The sequence below is a fragment of the Lepisma saccharinum genome, chromosome 15 (genome assembly GCF_977018435.1).
Source record: "Lepisma saccharinum chromosome 15, izLepSacc3.1, whole genome shotgun sequence".
Lineage (NCBI taxonomy): Eukaryota > Metazoa > Arthropoda > Insecta > Zygentoma > Lepismatidae > Lepisma > Lepisma saccharinum.
The window spans coordinates 46,363,120-46,384,340 of NC_139243.1; the positions used below are offsets into that span (position 1 = coordinate 46,363,120).

General features: G+C 37.2%; 1 protein-coding gene across 3 annotated transcripts in view; it reads right to left on the minus strand.

The window, feature by feature from the left end:
- The window catches only part of Epg5 (ectopic P-granules autophagy protein 5), a 157,268-nt gene that overhangs the window by 96,622 nt on the left and 39,425 nt on the right, over window positions 1-21,221 (minus strand). For 2 of the 3 annotated variants that reach the window (XM_083136936.1, XM_083136935.1), the window contains 3 exons: window positions 13,416-13,579; window positions 8,306-8,353; window positions 7,308-7,517 (listed from right to left, as the gene is read on the minus strand). In XM_083136936.1, the coding sequence (XP_082993062.1) occupies window positions 7,308-7,517; window positions 8,306-8,353; window positions 13,416-13,579 (422 nt within the window). The remainder of the gene's footprint in view (window positions 1-7,307; window positions 7,518-8,305; window positions 8,354-13,415; window positions 13,580-21,221) is intronic. The other variant, XM_083136937.1, reaches the window with a different exon arrangement.

Consider the following 21,221-nt stretch of genomic DNA (forward strand, 5'->3'; position numbering starts at 1 on the left):
CTATACTACATGTCTTGTTAATACAGTGTCTTTCGTGTACAATATGTAACACCATTAAGCCTTGTTTCCATGATCATGAAAAAATATAAATATGCTGACCAAGGCAGTAATTTATTTTATTAAAAGGGTAGTGTAAAAGGGTAGGTAAATTATAGTGTCGTCAACTTGTAATCAAGGTGTCTGGGTGGAGGCACATTGCACAGTGTTTCAGATCCAACTTTAATTACAGTCTCGATTAGCCTATCTGTACATAAAGTGGACTCAAAACATCAATTCAAAATCAAATTCTTATAACCAGGGCTGTAGTTGAGGGTGCATGGTGGTATATGCCGTATACTTACTGGTTAACCTTACTTGCTAGCATATACCTTCTTCTACAATGCATATGTTTTCTACTTTCATTTTGTTTATATTCATTTATGTAATTTCCCCTCTACTCCAGTGAGCTTATTACTGTCAAGTACTTCTGGTTTAAGGGTCATTCCATGTCAAATCATCCAGAATTTTGTGAAAATGTCACCCACCATCCCAGATTTTGATGAAAATCGGTATGCTTATAGAACTTTTGATGCTGATTACAAAAATGACAACTTTTTTAAAATTGGTCAAGGGGTTCAGAAGTTACGTGCTTTTTAAGATCTCCGTGTATGCCACATGCGGCTCCACTTTGAATGACATGCATTAGGTTATAAACGATCGTATCTTCCCTCGGGTTTGCCGTAGAAACTTCAAGTTTGTTTTCTTTTGTTCAGAATAGTATAAGCTTTCATTCAAATAATGTTTCAGATGAATGCATCAGTAAACATGTATTTTTATATATAGTTTTATGTATTTTTTTAGAAAAATAAATGACTAACTTCAAGAGCGAATTTCATGCAATGCCCCCCTTTCAATTTTCCCCCAATTTTATATGTAGGTAGCCCAGAGTGTGTACTAGTGCCTGATGAAAAAATTGGGATGGGCGGTTCAGAGACAGGGTGATAAAAAAATCATTTGCATAAAATGACATTAAAAGTAAATCTTATTAAAAATGCTTATGTATTTAGCACAAAGCCTGAAGTACAATATGCTTCAAGTTACAATATTCAAAATTTATGTTCACTATGTGTGAATGTAAGCATAGGCTTAACCTGGCGGGGGCAAAGGGAAGCACTTGCCCCCTCCAAAATTTATAATTTAAATATATTTTGTGATCCTCCTGGCACTTGAGGAACAAACGAATAAAGAGTAATAATTGTGATTTTTCAAATGTATTTATCAAATAATCCTGGACACTTATTTTTATGCGATGGAAAACTTTGTGATTATCTCAACCCGAAGATAGTTTCCAAGTGACCCATTAAGATAGTACCTAAAAATTGTACTCTATGCATTGCCAAAATTTCATGTACTATAAATTGTGCCGTTCACATTTTAGATGGATATTTTGACCATTTCAAACACACTAATGTATTTGACTTATCACTAAGTACATATGTCCATCCATTTGTGTTGTTAATGCCCACTGGACACAGCATACTTTTTGGCCAGTAGAGGGAAGTTGATGGACCAAGTGGATGCAAGAATTTAATAACTGCATCGCCATTTTCACGTGGATTTTTGAAGCAATCCTACAAACAAGTTTGAGTCACGCACACACATGCTACTACATAACTGTTTACTGTTGGAATTCGGAAAGCCACTTCTTCACCATACAGTTATACAAAACATATTACATCAGCACTTACTATTTTTGCTCTGACTGTTAAACATCTAGTGTTTCGAATTAATTGTTACAAAGTTACAAGTACAGTTACTTTTTATTTAGGAATTCTAACTGTAACTAGCTACTTGTAAAAGTAAGTACCTGTAGCGTTAACAACGGTAACAGAGTTACTTTTTGCAGTAGGAAAATAGCTAAATTGGACAATTCTGTTCCAGACTATAAAAATAAAATATGTACCGTCTCCAGATGCTACGTGAAAGGATTTTCTTGGAATTGCTGGCAAGGAAGCTATGCTTTGTTGCATGCTAAATTTAAAACATCCACGCTTTACTGTAATTCATTTCTAATTGTATGTGAAAACTCCATTGTTTTTGGTAGACTGCTGTGTTCGTTTGGAATGTTGTTGTCCAGCTAGGAAAAAGTCATTGTCGAGGGAATGGATCTTTGGATATTGTTGATCTTGGAATGGAGGAGAAATAAATAGGTGCAAGTAGAATTAATGACACCATATTCAAAATAGTGTGGTCAGCATACAAATGATTTTTAATTATAATCGTTCAAGCAAAGCTGACTGTGTTTTCCATCATTTATGCAGCAATAATGTAAATATATGAATACATATTATGTACTAGAAACATAAGTAAAACACAAAACTCTTTATGATCATTGATTTTGTGTAACATTTACACAAATCAATGATCATTAACAGTATGTTACTGTTACAGTAACTGTAAAAGAAACTCAGTTACTTTCAAAGTACCAGTAACAATAACTGAGTAACTTTTTAATAATTTACTGTAACTCAGTTACTTGTAACAAGTAACTTACGGAACCTGTAAGTTCAAAATAGTGCATACTTCCTGGTACTGTTGTAGTACTTTGCAATCACTGACACATTGTACTATGGGTTGTTGTCATTTCACCCTAGATGATTACTAAGAAATTTATGCCTTGAATACTATTTCTACATAATTGCCGTACTTGTTACTTTATACTATAGATGCCTTTACAAGTATTTTTACTGTTCCAACCATCCCGTCAGAAGAATATTTTCTGTGGTATGTGGCGAAAAAGCTCCATTTGAAAAAACTTCAATCAGCACAAATGTGTAGTATTAATTCTTACTTCATATTATGTATCCCCATGAAGAGTAGCCAAAAGAGAACTTCCATATTGAGATAAAATGCACAAAAAGAATGTTCTCGAAGATAAATTTGCTAAACTTGGGAATGTAAATAATAATTATATATATAATTATATAATATATAAAATTTAAAAAAATGAAGACTGTTGAAACTAACTTATATACAGTGGAACCTCATATCCAGGACTCCAAGTTGAAAAAACTTAATACGCGGGAAAATGTAAAATCTTGGAAAATTTCTAACCAGACCATCAAGATTGAATGCAAAATGAAGGAAAATGTAAAAACGAGGAACTTAAATCGGGGTTCCACTGTAATTATTACTTGCAAATTTTAAATTAATCTATAAATTTGGGAGAGGGAAAGAGCTTCCCTTTGCCCCCGCCAGGTTACGCCTATGCTTAGTGAACATAAATTTTTAATATTGTAACTTATACATATTGTACTTCAGGCTTTGTGCTAAATACATAAGCATTTTTAATAAGATTTACTTTTAATGTCATTTTATGCAAATGATTTTTTATCACCCTGTCTCTGAACCGCCCATCCCAATTTTTTCATCAGGCACTAGTACACACTCTGAGCTACCTACATATATAATTGGGGGAAAATTGAAGGGGGGGCATTGCATGAAATTCGCTCTTGAAGTTAGTCATTTATTTTTCTAATAAAATACATAAAACTATATATAAAAATACATGTTTACTGATGCCTTCATCTGAAACATTATTTGAATGAAAGCTTGTACTATTCTGAAAAGAAAACAAACTTGAAGTTTCTACGGCAAACCCGAGGGAAGATACGATCGTTTATAACCTAATGCGTGTCATTCAAAGTGGAGCCGCATGTGGCGTACACGGAGATCTTAAAAAGCACGTAACTTCTGAACCCCTTGACCAATTTTAAAAAAGTTGTCATTTTTGTAATCAGCATCAAAAGTTCTATAAGCATACCGAATTTCATCAAAATCTGGGATGGTGGGTGACATGGCCTGGATGAATTGACGTGGAATGACCCTTAATGTTGAGAAGAGGAGAGGGTATGATGAGTAAATGATGCATGTCAGCATTTTATTGCAGTCATTTGACTGCTATAATAATTTTGTAAAAATTTTGTTCATTATAACAGAATCTTTGGTAGCTTGGTTGGTCTCTTTGTGCAAGTCTTCAGTAACATGAGATCTGTCTTTTGTTATCGAGTAAGCTCCATGCAAAATTCCCAATGATGTTCTTGTTTTTCTTTCCCGTAAGAATTGGCAGTGGACTATATTAGACCCTTATCGTTTAACATAACAATTCAGGTTTGTTTTATTTGTTTTAAAAATGTGGAGAATGAAAAAAGCAGTTTGTTTCTTTTTACTTTTTTATACAAGTGTTTCTTCCAAGTTTTTCATTTTTAGTGTAATTAGCAGTATTATTAAAGTTATTAGAAGTATACAAACTGATAATTCACACAAGCAATATCAACAAACCAACAAAAAAACACAAAAATATATTTAAAAAAACAATATACAAGAGCATCCTTATTGTAGCCTATAAAATACTACTGTAGCCTTTATGTTTAACCCTAGAACACTATTGTGTCCCCATATTACATTGTAACTAGCACTACGTAAATTTTACGTACATGAAGAAATTGATTTTGAACAGAACCTCTACATCATGAAAACAAAATGACTATTCCTTTTTAACATTATTTTGTCTATTTTCCTTATATTGGAGTTTTATTCTTCACTTTGAAATGTATAAACATGGTCTTATTAAACACAGAATATTTTTAAAGAATGTCTTGATTGACAAGCCTGTACAAACATTAAGAATGAAGGCGAAAAGTTCAAACAATGAAAAACAAACAATAATAATATTTATAACACTGTAAATAAGTAATGAATGTAATTTTAAAGTTTTACAAGAAATAGTGCATGTTTCTAGACTTTTGTTTTTCAAAATCTAACTATCAAAATCGAATTTACAAATGTCAAAATTACGTGAAATATTTTTCTCGTTTTACTAGAGCAGCATAAAATTGACGTACAGTGCACAACATAACATACAAAATCAAGACGTTCAGCTCTTGCACCCTCCTTACCACAGTGCTGCCTTGCGTCTGACAGAATGCCCGGGGCACTGCTAAATGAAGGTGTGAGTGGGTGCGAGGTGGGAGGTAGAGGAGGGATTTGAGCGCAAAGCATATGTAAATTTTACATACAGTGGTGCTCTAGGGTTAAATGCAATGATGAACATGCACATTACATTTTTTTTGTTTCTTGTTTGTTTGTTTTGAAAATGCCTTCTCTACTGTAGTATGCCTCTTTTATGTAAATTATGAACACGGTGGATAAAGATCATGACTTTTATTTAAAAAATCATTTTTGATTATTATTTTATTTAAATCTATTCTTTCTTCAAAAAAAACACACACCTAGAATATCTTGTATGGTTTTTGCCATCATGCACATAGATATGTATTTTTATAGAAAGGCTTCTTATAGTAAATGGCACTGTAAAATATTTGAACAGTTTGATTAGAGCAAAATAAAATTAAAACAAAAATATGCATTTTTTTGTTTCTGATACTGTATTACATATGAACCTACTATGGAAATGTTTGTTCAGTGTGTTAATGAAACTATAAAAATTTCATTAACTTTTTTTTCCGGGAAAATAAAACATTCTGGATTTACTCTATAATTTGTAATTTAAAATATATATTTGAAGTCTTTGTAGCTGAATTTTGGCATTTCTTTGAATGATTGTTTGCAAATATCAGCTAGCATGTTTATTTGCAGTTTAATAATAATGACACTACTTATGGTTTAACATGAATAGTATTTTGTACATTTCTTCACACAAAATGTTTGCTATATTTGCCTATAAAAATTATTGAAATTTAAACCAAGAGAAATTTAAGTGTGCTTGTAGTTTACATATTACATTTCCTTTTGTATGAGCTTCACCCCATCAGTACATATATTTTGTTTCATTTCTTTTCCTTTCTTAGAGCTTAATAAACACCATTAAATGATTACAAGATTAATGTACTTTCACCAAAAGTGATTCTGATATCTACAAAATCCTTATGTACATTATTCTATAAATTAATTATTTAAATCTTAATTTAAATTGCGATTTAAATCAACCTGATTTAAATCAATTCCCCTTGGTGTATAATCATTTTTAGTGTCCCTCAATGTGGCCGTGCAGTCTAAGGTGCAAGCTTGGGGTTCTGGCAACTGAACGCACTCAAGTTCGTGTCTCCTGGATGAAGCATAACAACTTTTCTGTTGAGATTTCGGCCTGTGTATGGGACCGGTGGCCACCTACCATCATGAGGAAATTGGGAGGGGCTGTTACACCATGGATAAAGTAATCATATTTAGTATTCTAACATAAGTGACAATTTTTTTGTAAAGTTAATTGATTTAATCCATTTTAACACTTTCCCTGGCTCGGGCGTGTTTTCACGCTGAAGAGAATCCAACCTTTCCCTGGCGTGAGCATGTTGAACACGTGATTGCAAAATCTTCGCAAGTGTTGAGGGAAGATCGGTCTTGACTTTGGAAACATTTGAGTCATTGTTTTGTGAGGTGCAAGTCTATTTTTATCCCCATTGTTGTTAGGTGTGTTCCAGAGGTCTGTTTGCGGCAGACCAAAGGAGAGAAGAATGGCTTCCCTGGCGACAAGATTACGAACTTGCCGTCTCTACCCTGGCGGGCAATTTAAACAAAATTAACCTAAATCACATATATATTTATTCTTTTTGTTTGACAACAGCAACAAAGATGGAATATTTTGTTACACAAAAGAAGATAGACAAGTGTTATATGTTCAAGTTGTTGTGTAGAACTTTGTAAAATTTCATGTTTCCGTGATTATCACACAAAGCTAAATTAATAACTACTAAAATTGCTAAAATGCTAAAACTATTATATTATAAATATATGCTTTCATTGATCCTCTACCGATATTTACACTTTGTATAACAAAAGCTTTCATCTTTATTGCTGTTGCCAAACAAAAATAATAAATATGTCTTTTAGGTTAATTGTGCTTAAATTGCCCGCCAGGATAGAGACAGCAAGTTCGTAATCTTGCCACCAGGGAAAGAGTTAATGGTAACATAATCCTAAGATAATGGAAAGATGGTCTCTAGTTAAACATTTCACAAAGCTTAGAATATATCCTGTGAAAAATTTGGGTCTACAGCACTGCTTATAACCCACCACATATCTACTCATGTGGCTTTCTACAATGTTTAATATTGCCACCAGCTATGCCTTAACATAACAGGATAAAATAACATTAAGCAAAAACAACAGGTAGGCTGAAGAAAACCTGGGTGGTGTGACATAGTCACTGCCACTGGTACCACATGCTAACTATTACAAAATACTTTACATTTTTATTTATACCTATGAAATTGACACATCAACTTAATATACAACACTATATTACTTACCTGGAGCATTTCTTATACCACTGTCTTTTTTCTTCACTGATGTCATTATTTCTTCCAGTGTAATCTTCAATTAAATTATCGGCATTATCACATGACTTTGTTCCATAATATTCTTTAGCATCTTGTAGCTTTTTCTTCACCTTCTTCAGAAAACCCAAGTTGATCATGCCTTCAAAAAATTTATCACCTACGCTTCCATGATCTTGAACACTGAAAATAAAAATAATTATATATGCCTTGTGCCATTATTATTAAGAATAAATGATGAGTATATGCTTACTTCTATTTTTGGCTCTGGCACTTGTTTTTTAAACCCAAATATTTCTACTGTTTCTAAGTCTTCCTCAGGTGAGATGACATGGTTGATAGATCTGATGTCGGAATGGTCACAGGTTGGTTTTTATACTTCTATTAATTTTTCTTTTTTTCCCTATCTAAACTGCATTTTTCGACAAGAAATTTGTAATATCACAATATACATGTTAAATCTACAAACAAAATAAGGAAAGAAGCAAAACTGGAAAAAAGAAAGAAAACAAAAAGAAGTATAAACACCAACCTATCATAACCTCAACAATGGATCTAACATCCAGGTTATATCAATCTCTGAAGAGAGGTGAAAATACAGGTACGTGCCAAAAGTGAATACTTGTGTAAGAAAAAGTTGGCATGCATTATGAATCAAAATATTAGCCCTCTTTGTAGCTTTACATTGGCTGCGAACGTGACATGCCCAGAACCAGTTAGACGGTTCCACAAGATTTGCATCCACCAGCACCTACAATCCACAAGGCTTCCGACTCAATCTTCTATCCATGTCTTAGCTAAGAAAAGTAGACGAGCGGCAAACTGTGGAAAATGCTGGCCCACTATGTACTCATGCAAGTAATAGACTTTCATTTGAACAATATGCACTGTAATCTAGGTGTAATTATATGTGTAAATAAGCATTACCAAAGTAGTGTAACTGTTTTGTATGCATTCATAAAAAGACTTACTGTTGGGTTTGGCTTAGTTTACGTAGCGATGGCCAATGCATCTCAACGCTAAAAAACAAAAAAAGGAATTTTCTTACCCCAGCGGTCCCCTTTCCACATGTGTGTCAAAATTATACAAATGAGCTCTAAAGTAGAAAAGATAGAACCTCTATTGCAAACAGTAGGATATTTCCTACTTTCAGACTAAAAAAGTAGCAAAAGCAGGATGAATATGACCCCTGCAGTTAGACCCACACCTCATGGGAACAGCAAAGTTTGGAAAAGTATTTGCCAGTATCAGACAATTTCAAACTGTAGCCCTCTGTGGCAGTGTGTGGTGTGACACCAGGGGTCCTGAGTTTGAATCCCAGCCTGGACATGGATGTTTTTTGTGACTGTCCCTTCATCAATTTCATCATATGATCATATTATCATGATCATTGTGGTTTTTTTTTCTTTTTGTTTTTATTCATTTATTGTATCTTTGACAAGGGTTGGTTGTAAGAACGGCCCATGAGGCCGAAACACGCCTGCTTAAATAAAGACCATTCTATTCTACTCATTCTAATATTCACGATTAGCAAAAATGTGGCAGAAAAGATGAGTAAAATAAATCAAATAATTCAATCGATCAGTTTCAAACTGTTAATATAGTTTGGAAATAGGAAGAGGACCAGGCCAGAAAGACTGTTAGAGAGAGCATACACTGCGAGAATGAAAAAGACAAAGGATAGACCAAGATGTCAGTGGGTAGAATGGGTAGTGGAGAGAATGACTGATTGATTTGCTTTATTTTACTTCGCGTTTTGTGCCACTTTTGGCTAATTTGCGAAGATGGGGATGAGTGATGATGAGATGAAATTGATGAATGGACACTCACAAACATCCAGGCCAGGATTCAAACCCGGGACCCCTGGCATCATAGCACAATATGCTAACCACTCTGCCACGTGGGCCGGCAGTAGTGGAGAGAGTAAGAAGAAAAGAGTAGGATAGGAACACAGTGGGAAGAGAGAAATGGTGGAAGAGCAGACGATGGGAAGAGGCTTGTCTTCCATGTCGGCCCATAATGATGGGTGTTTATAATACAGGGTGTACACAAATGAATATCGGAGTTTTAAACTTGTATATTTTCTATGCTATACACATTACAAATATGAACGATATATGAAATGAAAGAATAACTCACCAAGTTTTCATAACCTACATTACAAGTGTTCAATGTGGGCACCATTCGTGGTACGGCACACATCCAGCTGGTAGTCCATTTCTTGCCACACTAAACTTAGTAAGTCTGGTGTAATCGACTCTACTGCTGCAAAAATCTTGCATCTCAACTCAGGTAGGCTGGCAGGTACCGGTGGTACATGAACACAATCTTTTACATAGCCACACAGAACAAAGTCACAGGGGGTGAGGTCAGGGAACCTTGGAAGCCACAGGAGAAGATGCAAGTTGTCTGCACCATGACGACCAATCCAATGATGGGGGAAAACTTCATTTAACCATTCCCGCACTACATTATGAAAATGAGGGGAAGCGCCAGCTTGTTGCCAAATGATGTGTTGTTTATCCTCCAGTTGTGGAAAGAGCTAAGTTTGTAGCATGTCTACATATAAAATTTCAGTAACAGTTTCTTTCACAAAAAAGAACGGCCCATAACCTTGTTGTTAAGATACTGCACAAAAGACACTTTGGGTGAATCACATACGTGCTGCAGAGTTTCCCGTGGATTCTGCGACCCCAGATAAGAACATTATGTGTGTTCACTTTTCCACTTACATGAAATGTGAATTCATCACTGAAAATCACACGACTAAGAAAATCGTCATCTTCTTGATTAAGAATTTGTGTGCAGAAGTTCCTAGGAGCCAAATGATCTGCAGGCTTTAGGTCCTGTAACAGCTGCAGGCGGTACAGTCTCATTTGGAGTTTTTTCCTTAACACTTTCCACACTGTCATTGTTGGCATTGATAGTTCTTGATTGGCCTGCCGCACAAATTTTCTAGGACTGCAAGTGGAAGCCATTCTGATGCTTTCCACCTTCTAGTCTGATACACGCGGCGGTCCAGAACTTTTACCTTTACACAAGCATCCTGTCGTCTTAAACTGGTTATACCACTTACGAATGTCGTGGTCACTTCCAAATCTTTGCCGATATGCCTGTTGAACTGTAACAACTGAATTAGATCTCGTGAGTTCCAACACACAAAAAGACTTACGTTCGGGGTCGCCATCTTTACGAATGGCTCTGCCAAGCAGCAGTCAGGAAACAAATTTTGCGCATGCATAGAATCGAAACTTGGAGAGTTACTCTTTCATTTCATATATGGTTCATATTTGCAATGTGTATAGCATAAAAAAATATACAAGTTTAAAACTCCGATATTCATTTCTGTACACCCGGAATTTAAGAAAATCTACAAGCCCAGTGAAATGCAGTCTGTGAACTGTTTCTTGAATGTGAAACATGCTGAAATTTATCAACTTTGTGAGGCATATGGAGAACATGCCAGAAATGACTCAATGTTACAGAGATGAAGGGTGTGGCTCTTCAATTAAAGGCACGGAAAGGTGCACGAGAATCTGTGGAACAGGCAACAGTCCGTGGTAATGAAGATTTGGTGCATGCAGTTGAAAAGAAAATGAGAGAGAATAGGCAATTCACCATTGTCACTTTCCACAAACTTAATGTTGATTCTTCACAAAACTGTGTCCAATAACTTTCAGTTTGGGAAATTATGTACACACTGGTTGCCTATGCTTACGGAAGAACACACAAGAAAAAACAGCAGGCCATTGCATTGGCCTTTATGATAGAATACAGTGAGCAAGGCAGACATCTTGAGTCACAAAGTCACAGGGAATAAGAAATGGGTGATGCACATACTCTGAATCGAAGCAGCAGTCGATAAAGTGAAGGCACTCTTCATCGCCAACAAAAACAAAATTCAACCAGACCACTTCAACTTGGAAGATCACATGTACAATGTTTGGGAACAGAAAATATGTTCTGCTTGTGAACTTTTTGCCTCAAAGCTCCATAATCAACATAGGTGTCTATTATGACATTCTTAAAAACTTGCATAGTGTTTGGCCAGGAGGTTGTAATGACTCATGACACTACTGACCCACACACTGACAGTGGAATACAAGATCTCGTCACAACATTTAACTGGGAACAATTTGATCATCCCTCCCTATACCCGAGACTTAGCACCAAGTGATTTTCCTATGTTCCTGCATGAGAAATCCTTCCTTCGTGGCCAGCAGTTCCATTATCATTCTACAATGAAGGTTAACAAAACTGGTGTCCTTCTACACAGTAGCGTACGCAGGATTTCATCAATGGGGGGTGTTATTTCGAAAACTTTCTACAAATTCACATTACCATTGTTTTATTATACTTTAATTAATTAATTAATAATTCATATAATTAATTAATTAATTAATTTAATTACTACTAATAATTACTACTAATGCAGCTGCTATTTATGAAAGAAATAGAACAAAATTACATTTATTTTGTTTCTTTGTTACAAAATAATTGTCTAGTCAACGGTTATTTGTCCATAAAAAGAAGCAAATATATTGAATTTATTGAAATAATCGAAATATGAAACTCATTCAAGGAGCCACGCTGGTCTAGTCTGACAACTTCATGGGATATCCGGGTTCGATTCCCGGAATTGGTTGGAATTTATCCAGCCTTGTTTCCGCACCCAGCTTCATAGCAATGGGTACCTGAGAGCAACCCTGGGGGATGAAGGCTGCCGGAGCATGGTGCTGATCACATCATCTGCAAAATAGTTCGAGATCGAGAATCTTTGGGGCCCACCACACCACTACGTGTGCCTTCATGGCACGGTGCTATATGCACGGGGAAATTTACATTTATGGAACTCCCCCAGGATGATGATGAAGCGCGAGAATACATGTTGCTAAATTCCACTGAGTCTATGTTCTCGTTGAAAAGTAAGTTTATAGACATTCCAACACATTTATCACTTCTAGGTGATTCACAAAGCACTTCTTCAACATTATTTAATGATGTGGATGTACACTCAACATCACTTAAGAGTTCACAAGGGGATGTGAAATCAGTACCGGGAAGAACGTTTGCAATAAGGTCGGCACACTGCGACGAAGCAAGGAATTTTTACAATTCTCGCGAGAGTCACTGCGCGACTTTGCAAAAAAATTGCAAAATTGAACTTTGCGTCCGCTTAGATTGTTTGGAATGTTGTGTTTTTCTTCATGCTGCATGGGAATAATAATTCAAATTATTATTATTATTATTACTGTCGCAGATCTTTGACTGTGATAAATTAGCGCCATTTTTAATTTTTTTCTACAACATTTTCCATAATATTTCAAAAGCTCAAAGGGGGGGGGGTTTAAACCCGGTAACCCCCCCCCCTTGCGTACGCCACTGCTTCTACAACACGGCAATGTAAATATATTCTTGTTTCTCTTAATAGTTTATCAGAACTTATTTTCTGGATAACCCTTGTAAAGGGTGTCCCAACAAGAAGGCCGGATTTTAAAACATGAAAACATTATTTCATTTTCACGAAATGACATATGTTTCTACATCATTACAAATGGTACATGTTGCCAGTTAAGTATGAAAAACAATAGCTGTCATATGTGCCCATGACTTGCTGTGATGACTCTTGCATAGAGTTGCTCCTCTATTTGGCCAATGCCACATCAAATTTCCTCTGGTTTTCATAACCTATAATTTCACATACCCTCAAAGGAAGAAGTCGCAAGGTATCAGGGCATATGACCTTGCTGGCTGGTTCTTACCGCTGTTGTGTGAAAGGACCCGGCCCATAAATTTGTTGTGCAGCACGGCTATCGACTCGTGGGAGGTGTGGCAGGTTCCTGCTGGAATCACAAGTGTTCAATATCCACACCATTCAAACAATGCCACAACCATTTCGTAACCATATTGTGGTAACGTTCTCCATTCACTGTTGTGGGATTTCCATCCTCAACCATCAATAAGACAATGGCGAAATTCAAATCTGGTATTCTTGTTGGGACACCCTTAACATTTCATCTCCCTATATCTGGATACTTTGTAAGCATCTACAATTTTCTTAAATTGAGAACATGTACATACCCTGATGCAGAAGATACTCTTGCCAAAAAGAGCATGAAGAACTTCTGCCATACAAGCGGAAGTAACGGATGATCAAGAGGCATATCTAAGGCCTGCTGAGACCAGCGATAGATCGACAGGGTACCAGAATTGGGTGGCGACACCTTCACAATACTTGCTGCCCTCTGTGGGAAGAAAAAGAACTCGCATTATTTGCAGAAATGTTGGTCTTCAAACTAAATTAGTACAGGTAACAAAAAAAGGCAGCCACAGTGGTAAAGTGGTTCTTCCTCTTTCTCTTTTTTTTTGTTTGTTTGTTTGTTGGTTTTGTCTCACTGTCAAATGGGAAACTGGGTTCAATTCCTGGAGTAATGATCTAGGTGGGGATTTGACAACCATGTCCCTGCATGAAGCTGCCTCTAATGAAATGGGTGCCTCCCTTATGGAATAGTGTTAATGTTGACACCTCGTAATCAAGTGGTCTTAGATTTAATACTCGGTCAAGGCACATAGTTGTTCAGATCCCACTTTAAACTGTTAGTCGAGTCCCAATTAGCATGTCTGTGCATAAGGAGGACTTTAAACTCAAATTCCAACAATGTAATGATATGGTTACCTTGGAACAATCATAGGGGGGGTTAAGGCAGAGTGGTGCTGATCCATGGTGGCCACTCAACAACCACGATAAAATTCAAGTATAACACCTGTTTTCAAGGTGAACTTTTCAAAAATTCACGGGTACAAGCAGATGTTTTCTCTATTTCAACCTTAGGTATTATTGGCTCTCACCACCCACACATATACGCACACAAATATATTAACAAAATAAAGTGTTTGTGCGATTGCATTGAATCTAAAAATTCCAATTCAATTCAATGAAATGGTATATATATATATATATATATATAAAATATTTAATTTAAGGTGCAGAGTTTACATTTGCCATTTCACGAGGCGCATCCACAAAGTAAGTTTCACTATTTTTTCCCCGTGAAAGTAAACATAATGAGCCGTGTAAATTGCACATGCGCAGCAGAGCTAAGACGTATCAATCATATGCCAGGCGGACAGATCCCGCCCGGCGCCAGTAGCGAGGCAGCAGTGGTCCCAAGTGGAAGCTCGTATTCCTTCTCCCGCCGCATGCCAGTACTGAGGCAGCAGTGATCCGAAATGGAAGCTCGTATTCCTTCTCCCGCCGCATGCGAGGTTCGGTCGGTGATAAAGTTCCTGAATGCACAAAGCATTGCGCCAATTGACATTCATCGTCAGCTCTGTGAGGTCTATGGGCCGAACATTATGAGTAAGCAGATGGTGCGTCGCTGGTGTCGGCAGTTTTCGGAAGGTCGTCAAAGTGTCCATGATGAAGAGCGCAGTGGGCATCCGTCCCTCATCACTGATGATCTGGTTGAGCTGGTGCGGCAGCACATCATAGAGAACCGTCGCTTCACGATTACGGAGTTGAGTAGCCTTTTTCCGCACATATCGTGATCCGTGTTGCATGAGATTGTCACGCAGCGCCTGCTGTTCAAAAAATTGTGTGCCAGGTGGGTGCCGAAAAACCTGACACCCGAACACAAAATGAAACGTTCAGGAGCAGCACTGACATTCCTGCAACGGTACCATGATGACGGCGATGATTTCCTCGACAGGATCGTCACGGGCGATGAGACGTGGATTTCGCACTTCACCCCGGAAACCAAGCAGCAGTCAATGTATTGGCGGCATAGTGGATCTCCGGTCAAGAAGGCGGCATAGTGGATCTCCGGTCAAGAAGAAATTCAAACAGACGCTGTTGGTACAGAAAGTGATGTGCACCGTGTTTTGGGACAGGAAGGGCATTTTGCTCATTGACTTCCTCCCCAGAGGTGAAACGGTGAACGCTGACCATTACTGTGAAACACTAAGGAAATTGTGACGTGCCATTCAAAACAAGAGGCGTGGCATGCTTACTGCAGGTGTTGTGCTCCTCCATGACAATGCTCGTCCACATACGGCTCGGCGCACAGCAGCTGTTTTGACGGAATTTGGCTGGGAGTTGTTTGATCATCCACCTTACAGTCCTGATCTGGCTCCCAGCGATTTTCACGTTTTCTTGCACCTCAAGAAATTCCTGTCCTCCGGTGAGCGTTTTGGCAACGACGAAGAGCTGAAGATGTCTGTCACACGCTGGTTCCATTCACAGGTGGCAGAGTTCTACGACAGTGGGATCCAAAAGTTGATACCACAATACGACAAGTGTCTCAATTCTGGTGGTTGCTATGTTGAAAAATAGCTGAACCTTTGCTGTACCTTTTGCCAATAAATGGTTTCCTGAAACTGTGTTTTTTTTTTAAAAAAAATAGGGAAACTTGCTTTCTGGATGCACCTCGTACTATGATTCAAAACACATCTACAAACACAAGTCACAAATGTTACGGAATACACTAATCTACGAAAAATTGATAATTGCATACAAATTTCAAACTCAAAATTACGTAATCAACTTGAATATATCATATCTTGTCATAATCTTCTGTCTGTCACATAGATTGTTCTGCAAAGGACACCAACAAAGTAAACGGATTGGGAGAATTCTGTTTTATTTTAAATGCAGCTTCCTTTTCATTCCTTGATAAAAATAAAAGCTAAACTGTGAGAAACTTGCCTCATGGCATTTATAAATATATATAAAGAAAAGAAAAGGGGGGAAAACCCCGGAAGATACCCGCCTCCATCCGCATACATTCGCTTATGTTCTGGTACCTAAAAAGACCAGAATGTCTTTTCCACGGAATATGGGTTCCCCGGTTTTCATTTCCTCGTTACTTTATTTGGTTCAAGGAATACATATAGATACATTCCTGCAAGTTACAATGTAATCTGCAGGATCTGGTACCGGGGTTGTTCGGTAATCCAGAACAAACCCGGTTAACAAAGTTTGTCAATTTGATACTTGTTTTGTGGTCGTTTCCTTAGTGTGTGTTTCAGTACGTCTATTTGACTTATATAGTATTAGGAGTTAAGTGGGTAGATGTGACTTTGTGAGGATGTGTTCTCATGTTGTATTGTTGTTTGGTGAGTTTATGTATAAATTCAAAGGGAATTGGATTATTGAAAGTTTCAATTTTTCACGTCTATGGAGAAAAATTCACGCAGAATTCCCAGAATTCAAGGAATTCCCAGTGAGTAGCCACCCTATGATCACATCACTTCACAATGGTCATGATTGTGACTATGTGGGGCCTCTAACGCTCTCCCAGCCACCCATGCACCTGATTGGAATGTTGCAATGTGCAGAAGGCTTTACCTTCAATTTAACAACAACAGATTTAAAACTCATAGCATCAACATGGTTAACCCTTTTGATGTGTATGCACAGAAATAGAAATTTCACAGCCAACGTATAATTTTGGACATTTTTCTAAAAATTAATTACACTCTATTACTATGTACTCTACAGACCTAAAAATTTTGTTTACAAATAAAAAATACTACAACTCACAAAAACTTTGTGCATTTTTCAAGCGACACTAATGCCACCAAAAAAATATTCAAAAATCTATTTAAAAAAATATTTTTCCATGTTCATTCTATTACTCTATTACTACATACCGTACACAACTAAAATTTTGGACACAAATACAAAATACTACTGTATAAAATATAAGTTACAAAAACTGTATGTAATTTTCTTCAAGCATCAGTGTTACCATCCCCAAAAGTTCAAAAAATTACATTTTTTTCTTTATTCTCTCTTTATTACCCTGTTACTATGTACTGTACAGACCTTGAATTTTGTGTATGAATTGCACATTACAATATACCTTACAAATACTATCTACGAGGGATGATCGAAACAAAAGGTTACAAAGACTATTATGGCGTATGTGTTAGACATAGCTGGAAGAACAATACACCTGATGATGGAGGGCACTCAACACTAGTCCTCGATGTAATCACCTTTTTTGTTCAAGCACTTGTCACAACGGTAGATGAGGTTTTCTATACCGGTTACACAGAAATCTGCGTCAAGTTCTCGTAGCCACCGTGAGGCAGCTCTTTTGACATCATCACATGTCAGATAATGGTGGCCAGCCAACCAAATGGTAGTCCCAGCTCAGCTGATATTGAGCGTGTCCTCACGAATACACTCATCCACAAGAGCACAGTTCACGTCAGTGGTTGAGGTACTGGGCCTACCGCTGTGTCCAGGGTTGTCATTAACAATACTGGTCCGTCCTTATTTGAAGGCACGACACCACTTCGCTACACGTTGCCTTGAAATTGACCCCTCCCCATACACCTCGACAATCTGCCTATGAATGTCAGCAGGTGTAGTGTTTTTGGCCCACAGGAACCGCACCACTGCCCTCACTACTACTCTTGACCAATATTCTAGACGAGTCACCATTTTAAATGTCCGCTTCTCAGGTATACATGGTCAGAATCCGAAGTCCTCAAACTCGCAAGAAGACAAACATGTTATTCATTTACACATAAATTTTCGTTATGTTACAGTGAATAAAACAAAAGTTATATGCTTTGTAATCTTTTTTTCCGATCATCCCTCGTAATTTCCTTCAAGTGTCAGAGATGTCATCACAAAGTATTAAAAAATCTCTAAAAAAATGTTGATTATCTCTATTTTTCAAAATAGATTATCTCCCAATAGACTAAACTTGAAACAAACAACCTTTGGATGAATGGTGGCAGTGAGTCACTGAAATCAATAGGATTAAAAAAGATGGAAAGCTATTTTGCGAATCAATCTGATATGGTTCATTCACCCCTTTTCTTTTAAGTACAGCATTTAATCAGGCGACTTTGCAGATTTTTATATTAGAAAAAGAAATGGCATATTCTGACATTTATTTTACAGGACCAGAGTAAAGGGCTTACACCATTAGTTAAGGATTTTGCAATAAGTTAGAGGCTAGTTGTAATCATATAGGACCAGTAAAATTATTGGCAATTGTACCATAAATCAATATGCCTTCATTGGTCAATAACAAATGAGTTTACAATTAATCTGTTCCATCCTTAGATTCTATTAATTGTGTCATATATAAGCTTTACAATATTCACCACAGTTCACAGGGCTTATATTTGAAGGGCTCAGGAGTTAGGGTCATTATTGAGTTTCTGATAAAAAAAACGTTATTAAAAGTTATACTGCAGATGAATTGTTTTCGTGCTGTGTCTACCAATTTTAGAAGGGTTCAATGAGTCCAATGCAAATTGCATGACATGGCAATTAGACACGAATATTGAAGGATTCCTCTAACTCAATAATGACCAAAACATCACTGATCACGTTTTACTCTCAAGTCCTTCATTTCATTTGATTGCATTTGTATTATTTAGCGTCGCTTTTCTGCCACTTTTGGCTAATCACAATGATGAGGACGAGTGACGACATGAAATTGATGAAGAGACACTCAGAAAGAACACCCATGCTATGTTGAGATTCAAACCCAGGACTCCTGTCATCGTAGCATGTTGTGATAGAAACTCTGTCATAAAGGTTGGCAAATCAGAGCTCATAGCTTGATAGGCTTTAAAAAAAAAAAGGAAAATGTCTGTGTCAAGTTTCTCTAACAAGTTACTAATGGTGGTAAGTGGCAAGTGTATTCTACCCCACTAGGTGGAGTGCATGTTTAGATTCAATCAAGTGCTAGTTATTAAAAATGGCAGACTATAGGTCAGCACATGTATGGAGCAGAGTATCATGATGAAGTTTTTTGAAAAAAAAAAGGACATTTATATAATACTTCAAGCAGAGCATGATGATGACACAATCACTCACAATAAACCATTTCAACAGTGCAAATGTTTACTAGATAGGTTTACATTTGTTGATCTTTTATTTTATTTTTTTGTTACTTAGCATTGTTTTCCTGCTACTTTTGGCTAATCGCAATGATGAGGATGAGTGACAATATGATGAAATGTAATAATACAGGGCTACTATGAATATTTCATCAGATTTCAAAACACTGTATTTTCCAAATTTTTACACACAATAATAAATGATACATGGAAAGAACTGGAAAGTCAACAAGTTTTCATGTGACACATACCAGGTGGAGGCACGAGTGCAGTGTCTTTACAAATGACGACAATGCAGGGAAAGGGGTTTCTTTTGTGTTGGAATATGTAAGATGTTCATGTGTTACTGCAATGCAGCGTGCATTCAGAAGAGAATACCAAAAAGAACCACCAGGTCATCACAGCATTCAGCAGTTTAAAAACACTGGTTGTCTGTGTAAACGGAAAAGCATGGGGCAACCAAGCATGTCTGATGAAACCATTGTGTACTGCTGTCACCATACAATCCCCCTGCCAATAGGAGAATGCTGTAGTCATAGAACATTTGCAGTGTGTCAGGAAAACTTGGCGAGTTACCAGTTCTTTTCAAGTATCAATCATCATTGTATTTGTAATACTTCTGAAAATACACTGTTTTGAAATCTGATGAATCATTTATAGTAGCCCTGTATTATGCTCTATGGGATCATAAGAACTGGATTAATAATGTGGGAAAATGTAAAATCCAGGGAATGTAAAATCAACGTTCCACTGTACAGTCTTTTATATAATACACCTAAAGGTCCTGGTTTCACTTGAATGCCCCTTGTATTGTAACATACAAGATTTTGCATGTACTTAGATCCTGTGAATTTAATCACCTAAGTTGGGTGTGGTTCAAAACAGGAAGCACTCTGGATCGCATCATCAAAAGTCATCACTGTCCACGTGCATTCTCTAGCCTTCCCAGCAACGACAGGAAGCTGTGGTCTCCACCGAAGGTTGTTCCAGCTGTTATCATGAGCGATGTGACTCCCTGTGGCTGTGAGCTCAGCTGTCGCTGTGAGTGTTGTCACTCCCTGCAGCCCTGATTGCTCAATGCCAAGGCCACCTGATGTGACCGGACAACCTTGGCCTTCCAGAGACTGACCTCAGCCTAGATGAATGAAAATACCTAAGCTGATGCAAGATTAGTACCCCAAACAAGGTTACGAAGGTCCGACCCGACGTATAAATACCCTAGTCGCAAGACTAGGTGTTGTGGTGTTTGCTTCTTGTACTTATATTCCATAGCTCCACCACACCCTCCTCTTCCATGTTATTACGAGGAGGTTTTTGCGTCGACAAGAATATTTGATTATAACGTATAAATCGCGACGCTCTGAAGGTAAAAACTGGCAACCCTGCTTCCCCTAGCGAGATAAATATGTACCTTCTCTGAGAAGCCACGCCCCTTGCTTCTCGTAGCGAGCGAGGCATCTTAGACAGCAAGCAGTGGTAATTTTGATAACGCCAGGACAGGAGGTTTTTCTCCAGTAGGTCACGTCAACAGGCAGGTGATCGAAAACGTATGTGATGCATAGGATTTGACCGTATCATTTTGACCCTTTTTTAACAGGGCATGGAATATTATCTTGTGCTTACTTTTTGCCTTTTGTTTTGTTCTTGTAAGGACTGGTCCACCTTACATAGATTTAGTTATAGTATAAAATCAATTAGTCATAAATTCATATCAGTTGTTCAATATTCCGTTCCATTGTAGATTCGGTCCAAACTTAAACGCGTCTAACAGAATGTTTCGTGTCCAACTATGAAAGTGTTTCCGATCATCCAGACCATTTTTTGGTCTGTGAATAATAGTGCATGTATCAAATCGATTCAGATTCAGTTTTTATGGTATGTATTTATTGCCACAATTATTTACAGGATTGTGATATTTAATAGTGTGTAGACCTATATATGTATACGATGTGTGCCATCAGATATTTTGTAACTGGAAAAGTGAAATTGCAATAAGAAGTGTGCGATATACATGTTGAT